Genomic DNA, 10748 nt, shown 5'->3' with positions numbered 1-10748 from the left:
TTCTCCTCCATGAGCTCCACCTGCACGCTAATCTTCTAATTCTTATCATCAGAAACATCAGAAACATATGTAGATGTGGACTACCATGCATAACAGTCTCATTAAAACAAAAATATCTTCTCATGAAAAGTATTTTAGTTTTAGGATTTGATATCCTAAATGCATTTACACCTGAACCACAACCAAAGAAGACATACCCAACAACTCTAGGATCTAGCTTTCCAATATCAACGTGTGCATAAACAGTGCAACCTAAAACTCTTAACTGTGCATAATAAACATGTGAAACATATCAAACATCAATGGGAGTTTTCTTGTCAAGTGGAATGCATATGGCATATGTTTATCAAGTAGCAGACCGGAGAGGCTACTTCATAAAAAAAATCCGTACCAGCATTGGAGAGCATGCATGGAGGCTTAGAGATGATGGTTATGTTTGTACGCTCAGACTCACCATTTTGTTGAGGAACACATGGGATGATGTGGTGCCTGACAATGTCTTCATCGTTGAAACAATCATCAGAATAGTATAACAAAACTCCTTGCCATTTTCAGTATGAAGAAATTTAACCTTCTTCTCAGTTTTCTTCTATACCATAACTTTCCATTTCTTAAAAGCATGAACAACATCAGATTTATGTTTCAGAAAATAAGGAAACACTTTTTCATGAGTGATCATCAATCTCTAAAGCATATAATTTTCATCACCAAGAGAAGTGTTGCAGGAAGGTTCTCACACATCAACATGCACATAATCTAATATCCGTTTAGTGATATGAATTGAAGTATTGAATTTTACCCTCTTGTGCTTGCAATGCTCACAGAACTCCAACTTACTCATGCATGAGGTCTCTCTAGGGAAATTCTACCATGCTATGTCCACTCATGTGTCCAAGATGCATATGCCTTAGATTAGTTTTACAGGGTTCATTAGGGGTAATAGCAGCAATAACAGTACCAGTCAAAATAATGATACCTCTAAGAACATATAATTCTGCGCAATTCATATCACCTATCACGTGCCTTAAAAATTGCACATGACCTGAGAGCTTATACTCCTTTACATCAAGGGTGCTGAGTGTGATTGGATTTCTGGCCCTTCCTAGTATGTGTCTCAACTCACTCAATATGGATATCGTATCATCATGCATCCTAATCTGAATGGAACTAATTAGTGCCCATGATCTCACGTGAGTTTTTGTCTCAAATACATGCACCATCTTCACTCTGCACAAACTCATAAGGCCGGTGCCAACGCGGGCGGCAGCCGGGGCGCTACCGCCCGGGGCGGGGCGGGAGAGGGGCTGGAGGCGGGCGGGACGGGAGGCGGGGGCGCCGGCGGGGCGCCCGGCGGTAGCGCCCGCTCCCGCCGGGCCGGCGCGCCGCGTTGGCGGCGGGAGGGAGGCGGGAGAGGGGCGGGAGGCGGGGCGGCGCGATGGCGGGGTGGGGCGGGAGGCAGGCGGGCGGTAGGCGGGCGGGAGGCGGGCTGGAGGCGGGCGGGAGGCGGGCTGGAGGCGGGCGGGAGTGGGCGGGAGCGGGGCGGGAGTGGGGCGGCAGGGCCCAACGGCTAGCTGACGTGCCGCGACGCGATTGGTCCACGTCAGCTAGCCGTTGCTGGTTCAAAAAACCCTATAAATACCCCCATATGTTTTCAGCCATTCCACACCTCCACTCTCCATTTCCACTCCACTCTACACCATGTCTTCATCCAGCAGCAGTTCGAGCGACGGAGTGGAGGGTGATTTCATCGCTGCATTCCAGCAGGAGTATGAGGAGGAGATGCAAGCCGAGGAGGTGGTGCCAAGACGTCGGCGCCGCCGACAGTTCATCAGGCGTGATCGTCTGGGTGCCCACGATCGGCTCTTCTAGGACTACTTCGCCGACGACTGCAACTATCCTCCGAGCTTCTTTCGGCGAAGGTATCGGATGAGACGATCCCTCTTCCTGACCATTGTGGCTAGATTGGGTGAATACTCTCCGTATTTCACCCAAAGAAATGATGCTCTCAACCGTGCTGGTTTCTCTCCCCTGCAAAAGTGTACTGCGGCTTTGCGTCTGTTAGCTTATGGAGCCGCTGCAGATACAATAGATGAGTGGCTTAAGTTAGCTAGACAAACTTCATCAGATTGTCTAGATAGATTCTGTGAAGGCATCATTGATTGTTACGGGGAGACGTTTTGCCATCGCCCAACTGTGGAGGATACTCAGCGGCTGTTAGCGAAAGCCGAGGAGCGTGGCTTTCCGGGCATGTTAGGGAGCATCGATTGCATGCATTGGCAGTGGAGGAACTGCCCAGTGGCTCATGCTGGCCAATTCACAAGGGGAGACATCAAACACCCTACCATCATCTTAGAAGCCGTTGCGTCGTATGATCGATGGATCTGGCATGCCTTTTTTGGAGTGGCCGGGTCCAACAACGACCTCAATGTACTGAACCAGTCGCCGTTGTTCACTGATGTGCTTAGGGGAGAAGCACCCGTAGTGAACTTCACGGTGAATGGACACGAGTACAACTATGGTTACTACCTTGCCGACGGCATCTACCCCTCCTGGCCGGTGTTCATGAAAGGTGTTACTCTTCCACAAAATGAAAAGCAGCGAGTGTTCACTGCTGCTCAATCAGCGCATCGCAAAGATGTCGAGTGTGCCTTTGGAGTGTTGAAGTCTAGGTTCAACATTCTAGCAGTTCCGGGACGCTCCTACTCCAGGCGTACTCTTGGATTGATCATGCGTGCATGTGTCATTCTGCACAACATGATCATTGACGATGAGCGTGGACAAAATTTGGACAACATCTATGAGACAGTTGATTCAAATGTCGGCCCTGCAATACACCACCATGCACCACCAAGCCTAGCAGCCAGGATTCAGATGGACACCGAAATGAGGGACTCACCGATGTATACACAGCTCCAGCATGATTTGATGGAGCATGTGTGGGCTAATTCCTAGATTATGTAATTTTTTCAGATTTTTATGTAATCTTTTTAGATTTTTATGTAATTTTTTTTATGATGTAATCGGTAACAATTTTAGTTCAATAAAATAATTTCCTTGCATTATTTATATTGTTGTAACGTAAACAAAGATATGCTCATGTTGAAGAGAGAGAAAAGCTGACGTGGAGGAGAGAGAACTAAAGCTGGCACTATAGCCTGTGCATTGGCACTGTGTGGTGAGAGTGGGGTGAGAGTGGGGTGAGAGTAGGCCAAAAGCTGACGTGGCGAGGCTGGAGGCGGGCGGTGCGTTGGCACCAGCCTAAGAAGTAAACAAGTCTTTGTTACAACAAATATAAAAAACAAACATGTAGAATCAAGTATACATTCACCATTATGGGAAAGACAACAAGTGAAGACAACTAGGCAATCACCATCAAAATTATGACTTCAAACATCAACAGACTTACGATCACCATTAGATTTGTTTTTCGGCTGGTAAGTATCATTTATTTTCTCCTTGTTCTGCAGCTTCCCACAATTTTCAATGACGTGATACTTGGATTTTGAACGACCTCGGTTGGTCTTGCTTTTGTATCTTTTGATGTTGGTGTTTCTTTGCTCAGGCTTGCCTCGAACCTGTAGTGCTTCTACCTTGGATGACCACCCTCTACATGTACCGTAGTTTCATCTTTTAGTCTAACGGAAACTACATTAGGGGTCAGTTCATCATGGCTTAATAATATGGTGTCTCTGAAGGAACTAGGGAACGAGACTAACAATAGAAGGGAGAGACCTTCATCATCATATTTACCTCCATGGTTAGCGAGACAAAAACGATCTCCCTAAAGATCGATAGGTGAATCGTCACCAACCCACCTTCTTGCAGCTTGTGCGAGAATAACTTCATATTCACGTGCATCTTACTAGTTTTATCTTTTGACATGTAGACCAAGTCTAGTTTTAACCATAGGGCCGCTGTAGTTTTCTCTAATAACATGTAATGAAGTTGAATCAAAGAAAAACCTTACGATCCTTTCTCTTTTCTTCATCGGTCCGTGTATTTGCATCTTTTTTTGCCAAATTCATCCAACGCTTCATCAAGATCACATGTTTGGGCGAGAATCACCCACATTATTTTCACTTGCCATAAGAGAACCTTGTGGTGTAGTTTGTGGTAGATCAAAATTCAAGGATGACATGTCGCAAAACATAGATTGAAACACATGCGTTGATACCACTTCTTACAAACACGACAAGAAAAGGAAGGACAAAAAAAAGCAAACCACACAGGACAGAAGGATTTAGCGTGGAAAACCCTCTCAAATAAAGAGAGAAAAAACCATGGGCGGCAACCAACAAAACTTCACTATATCGGAAGTGTTTGCTGAATGCAATGGGTTTTCCAATGAAGCGGTTCAAACCTAGCTGTTGATGGGCTTTGCTCCGCTTGTCATAAGTTAACCTCCTTTTATATGAATTTGAATCACAACATAACATCATCTATTAATTAAGTAGAAGACAATTCCCTAGTTAATTGACGGAAAGCCGGGCGAAAGCCATTACAACAAGATCACATGCTGACTACTCTAGAAGTAAGAAACTCCATGACCACCTCGGTACACCAAGAAACACACCAAAATCATAGATACCCCACCAAAAACACAACAACGAATTCATACCTGATACGTCTCCGACGTATCGATAATTTCTTATGTTTCATGCCACATTATTGATGATATCTACATGTTTTATGCATACTTTATGTCATATTTATGCATTTTCCGGCACTAACCTATTAACGAGATGCCGAAGAGCCAGTTGCTGTTTTCTGCTGTTTTTGGTTTCAGAAATCCTAGTAAGGAAATATTCTCAGAATTGGACGAAATCAACGCCCAGGGGCCTATTTTGCCACGAAGCTTCCAGAAGACTGAAGGGAAGACGAAGTGGGGCCACGGGGTGCCGCCACACTAGGGCGGCGCGGCCCAAGGGGGGCCCGCGTGGCCCTAGCGTGTGGGGCCCCCGTGACGCCTCCTGACCTGCCCTTCCGCCTACATATAGTCTTCGTCGCGAAACCCCCAGTACCGAGAGCCACGATACGGAAAACCTTCCAGAGACGCCGCTGCCGCCAATCCCATCTCGGGGGATTCAGGAGATCGCCTCCGGCACCCTGCCGGAGAGGGGAATCATCTCCCGGAGGACTCTTCACCGCCATGGTCGCCTCCGGAGTGATGAGTGAGTAGTTCACCCCTGGACTATGGGTCCATAGCAGTAGCTAGATGGTTGTCTTCTCCTCATTATGCTTCATTGTCGGGTCTGGTGAGCTGCCTAACATGATCAAGATCATCTATCTGTAATGCTATATGTTGTGTTTGTTGGGATCCGATGGATAGAGAATACTATGTTATGTTGATTATCAATCTATTACCTATGTGTTGTTTATGATCTTGCATGCTCTCCATTATTAGTAGAGGCTCTGGCCAAGTTTTTACTCTTAACTCCAAGAGGGAGTATTTATGCTCGATAGTGGGTTCATGCCTCCATTAAATCTGGGACAAAGGAGTAAAGTTCTAAGGTTGTGGATGTGCTGTTGCCACTAGGGATAAAACATCGATGCTATGTCCGAGGATGTAGTTATTGATTACATTACGCACCATACTTAATGCAATTGTCTGTTGTTTTCAACTTAATACTGGAAGGGGTTCGGATGATAACCTGAAGGTGGACTTTTTACGCATAGATGCATGCTGGATAGCGGTCTATATACTTTGTCGTAATGCCCAATTAAATCTCACTATACTCATCATATCATGTATGTGCATTGTCATGCCCTCTCTATTTGTCAATTGCCCAACTGTAGTTTGTTCACCCAACATGCTATTTATCTTATGGGAGAGACACCTCTAGTGAACTGTGGACCCCGGTCCACTCTTTTACATCGAATACAATCTACTGCAATACTTGTTCTACTGTTTTCTGCAAATAATCATCATCCACACTATACATCTAATCCTTTGTTACAGCAAGCCGGTGAGATTGACAACCTCACTGTTTCGTTGGGGCAAAGTACTTTGGTTGTGTTGTGCAGGTTCCACGTTGGCGCCGGAATCCCTGGTGTTGCGCCGCACTACATCTCGCCGCCATCAACCTTCAACGTGCTTCTTGGCTCCTACTGGTTCGATAAACCTTGGTTTCTTACTGAGGGAAAACTTGCCGCTGTACGCATCACACCTTCCTCTTGTGGTTCCCAACGGACGCGTGATGTACGCGTATCAAGCTCTTTTTCTGGCGCCGTTGCCGGGGACCTGAAGAAAAGTTACACCACAGAGATCTCTAACTCCCACGTCAACTTTGCGCCAGCAGCTCTTTTTCTGGCGCCGTTGCCGGGGAGATCAAGACACGCTGCAAGGGGAGTCTCCACATCCCAATCTCTTTACTTTGTTTTTGTCTTGCTTTATTTTATTTACTACTTTGTTTGCTGCACTAAAACAAAATACAAAAAAATTAGTTGCTAGTTTTACTTTATTTGCTATCTTGTTTGCTATATAAAAAACACAAAAAAATTAGTTACTTGCATTTACTTTATCTAGTTTGCTTTATTTACTGTTGCTAAAATGAGTAATCCTGAAGTTGAAGTTCGTGCGTTTAAGCAAAAAGGGGGAGAATGTTTAAAATATGCTTGGTATAGAATTAGTGATGCCCATAATAGGTGCACTAAGAAACACTCCACCACTATCCTACTGAGGAATTTTTATGTTGGTATCTCTAGCTGAAATAGGTATGTTCTTGATTGTCTCGCGGGAGGTAACTTCCTAGGTACTCCTGCTTTAGAAGCTAGTTGCATTATTGGGAGTTTATTTGGAATACCACCTGTTAATGAAGTTAAATTTGAAACCTCTCTTGAAGATGTCATGAAAAAGTTGGAAACCATAGAGCAAAACCTTCCAAGTATTGATACTACTTTGGGAGCATTACTTGATAGCACTGATAAACTTGATAAATCTCTAGGTGGAATTAATGAGAGAATCGCTATCTTAGAATCTTGTGCTATTCATGATAATCAAACCCAAAGAATTAGTGAACTTGAAGAAGCTATGGGAACATTGGGTTCGACCTTTTCATCTATAAAGTTTAGAGAGAAAGCTTATGTGGGTAAGGAGCAAAAGTTCATGTATGTCTCTAAGGGGTCTAAACCAAAAAGCTATTATAGGCCTAAAATTGATAAATCTCTTAAAACCACTATAGATAAGGGAGCATCTAAGATACCCAATGGGACAAATTGTGAAAATTATGATGTTGATGCTTCGTCTCTTGATAATACTTGATATACACTTTCTGCGCCTAGCTGAAAGGCGTTAAAAAAAGCGCTTATGGGAGACAACCCATGTTTTTACTACAGTACTTTTATTTTATATTTGAGTCTTGGAAGTTGTTACTACTGTAGCAACCTCTCCTTATCTTAGTTTTGTGCATTGTTGTGCCAAGTAAAGTCGTTGATAGTAAGGTTCATACTAGATTTGGATTACTGCGCAGAAACAGATTTCTTTGCTGTCACGAATCTGGGCCTAATTCTCTGTAGGTAACTCAGAAAATTATGCCAATTTACGTGAGTGATCCTCAGATATGTACGCAACTTTCATTCAATTTAAGAATTTTCATTTGAGCAAGTCTGATGCCTCAATAAAATTCGTCTTTACGAACTGTTCTGTTTTGACAGATTCTGCCTTTTATTCCGCATTGCCTGTTTTGCTATGCTTGATGGATTTTTCGATACCATTGACTTTCAGTAGCTTTGTGCAATGTCCAGAAGTATTAAGAATGATTGTGTCACCTCTGAACATGTAAGTTTTGATTGTGCACTAACCCTCTAATGAGTTGTTTTGAGTTTGGTGTGGAGGAAGTTTTCAAGGATCAAGAGAGGGAGATGATACAACATGATCAAGGAGAGTGAAAGCTCTAAGCTTGGGGTTGCCCCGGTGGTTCACCCCTGCATATTTCAAGAAGACTCAAGCGTATAAGCTTGGGGATGCCCAGGCATCACCTTCTTCATCGACAAATTATCAGGTTCCTTCTCTTGAAACTATATTTTTATTCCATCACATCTTATGTACTTTGCTTGGAGCGTCAGTTTGTTTTTGTTTTTGTTTTGTTTGAATAAAATGTATCCTAGCATTCTTTGTGTGGGAGAGAGACACGCTCCGCTGTTGCATATGGACAAATATGTCCTTAGTCTTTACTCATAGTATTCATGGCGAAGGTTGAATCTTCTTCGTTAAATTGTTATCTGGTTGGAATCGGGAAATGATACATGTAGTAATTGCTATAATATATTGAATAATGTGATACTTGACAATTGTTGTGCTCATGTTTAAGCTCTTGCATCATATACTTTGCACCCATTAATGAAGAAATACATAGAGCTTGCTAAAATTTTGTTTGCATAATTGGTCTCTCTAAGGTCAAGATAATTCCTAGTATTGAGTTTGAACAACAAGGAAGACGGTGTAGAGTCTTATAATGTTTACAATATGTCTTTTATGTGAGTTTTGCTGCACCGGTTCATCCTTGTGTTTGTTTCAAATAACCTTGCTAGCCTAAGCCTTGTATCGAGAGGGAATACTTCTCATGCATCCAAAATCCTTGAGCCAACCACTATGCCATTTGTGTCCACCATACCTACCTACTACATGGTATTTCTCCGCCATTCCAAAGTAAATTGCTTGAGTGCTACCTTTAAAATTTATATTCTTCACCTTTGCAATATATAGCTCATGGGACAAATAGCCTAAAAACTATTGTGGTATTGAATATGTACTTATGCACTTTATCTCTTATTAAGTTGCTTGTTGTGCGATAACCATGTTCCTGGGGACGCCATCAACTACTCTTTGTTGAATATCATGTGAGTTGCTATGCATGTCCGTCTTGTCTGAAGTAAGGGAGATTTACCGCTAGAATGGTTAGAGCATGCATAATGTTAGAGAAGAACATTGGGCCGCTAACTAAAGCCATGATCCATGGTGGAAGTTTCAGTTTTGGACAAATATCCTCAATCTCATATGAGAAAATTAACTGTTGTTGAATGCTTATGCATAAAAGAGGAGTCCATTATCTGTTGTCTATGTTGTCCCGGTATGGATGTCTAAGTTGAGAATAATCAATAGCGAGAAATCCAATGCGAGCTTTCTCCTTAGACCTTTGTACAAAGTGCATAGAGGTACCCCTTTGTGACACTTGGTTAAAACATATGCATTGCAATGATAATCCAGGTAATCCGAGCTAATTAGGACAAGGTGCGGGCACTATTAGTATACTATGCATGAGGCTTGCAACTTGTAAGATATAATTTACATAACACATATGCTTTATTACTACCGTTGACAAAATTGTTTCTTGTTTTCAAAACCAAAGCTCTAGCACAAATATAGCAATCGATGCTTCCCTCTGCGAAGGGCCATTCTTTTACTTTTATGTTGAGTCAGTTCACCTATTTCTCTCTATCTCAAAAAAGCAAACACTTGTGTGAACTGTGCATTGATTCCTACATACTTGCATATTGCATTTGTTATATTATTCTACATTGACAACTATCCATGAGATATACATGTTACAAGTTGAAAGCAAACCGCTGAAACTTAATCTTCCTTTGTGTTGTTTCAATACCTTTACTTTGAATTATTGCTTTATGAGTTAACTCTTATGCAAGACTTATTGATGCTTGTCTTGAAGTACTATTCATGAAAAGTCTTTGCTTTATGATTCATTTGTTTACTCATGTCATTTACATTGTTTTGATTGCTGCATTCATTACATATGCTTACAATAGTATGATCAAGGTTATGATGGCATGTCACTCCAGAAATTATCTTTGTTATCGTTTACCTGCTCGGGACGAGCAGAAACTAAGCTTGGGGATGCTGATACGTCTCCGACGTATCAATAATTTCTTATGTTCCATGCTACATTATTGATGATATCTACATGTTTTATGCATACTTTATGTCATATTTATGCATTTTCCGGCACTAACCTATTAACGAGATGCCGAAGAGCCGATTCTTTGTCTGCTGTTTTTGGTTTCAGAAATCCTAGTAAGGAAATATTCTCGGAATTGGACGAAATCAACGCCCAGGGGCCTATTTTGCCACGAAGCTTCCAGAAGACCGAAGGGAAGACGAAGTGGGGCCACGGGGCGCCGCCACACTAGGGCGGCGCGGCCCAAGGGGGGCCCGTGCGGCCCTAGCGTGTGGGGCCCCCGTGACGCCTCCTGACCTGCCCTTCCGCCTACATATAGTCTTCGTCGCGAAACCCCCAGTACCGAGAGCCACGATACGGAAAACCTTCCAGAGACGCCGCCGCCGCCAATCCCATCTCGGGGGATTCAGGAGATCGCCTCCGGCACCCTGCCGGAGAGGGGAATCATCTCCCGGAGGACTCTTCACCGCCATGGCCGCCTCCGGAGTGATGAGTGAGTAGTTCACCCCTGGACTATGGGTCCATAGCAGTAGCTAGATGGTTGTCTTCTCCTCATTATGCTTCATTGTCGGGTCTTGTGAGCTGCCTAACATGATCAAGATCATCTATCTGTAATGCTATATGTTGTGTTTGTTGGGATCCGATGGATAGAGAATACTATGTTAGGTTGATTATCAATCTATTACCTATGTGTTGTTTATGATCTTGCATGCTCTCCGTTATTAGTAGAGGCTCTGGCCAAGTTTTTACTCTTAACTCCAAGAGGGAGTATTTATGCTCGATAGTGGGTTCATGCCTCCATTAAATCTGGGACAGTGACAGAAAGTTCTAAGGTTG

At 43.2% G+C, this 10748-nt stretch overlaps 1 protein-coding gene across 1 annotated transcript; it reads left to right on the top strand.

Moving 5' to 3' along the window:
* The first annotated feature begins 1698 nt into the window (after nt 1-1698).
* On the top strand, nt 1699-3003 carry LOC139835814 (protein ALP1-like). The gene is made up of 2 exons (XM_071825687.1): nt 1699-1794; nt 1870-3003. The coding sequence occupies exons 1-2, from the start codon at nt 1699-1701 to the stop codon at nt 2950-2952; spliced, it is 1179 nt and encodes a 392-aa protein (XP_071681788.1). The 3' UTR covers nt 2953-3003.
* The last annotated feature ends 7745 nt before the right edge of the window (nt 3004-10748 follow it).

The sequence above is a fragment of the Lolium perenne genome, chromosome 2 (assembly GCF_019359855.2).
Source record: "Lolium perenne isolate Kyuss_39 chromosome 2, Kyuss_2.0, whole genome shotgun sequence".
Classification (NCBI taxonomy): Eukaryota; Viridiplantae; Streptophyta; class Magnoliopsida; order Poales; family Poaceae; genus Lolium; species Lolium perenne.
The sequence above is the reverse complement of the archived record's forward strand: the minus strand, read 5'-3'. Positions and strand labels throughout refer to the sequence as shown.

Excerpts from the sequence above, each read along its gene's own strand:
- LOC139835814 (XM_071825687.1), top strand. The coding sequence starts at position 1,699 with ATGTCTTCATCCAGCAGCAGTTCGAGCGACGGAGTGGAGGGTGATTTC. Across the intron at positions 1,795-1,869 it reads AGGAGATGCAAGCCGAGGAG|GACTACTTCGCCGACGACTG; the intron begins GTGGTGCCAAGA and ends CGGCTCTTCTAG.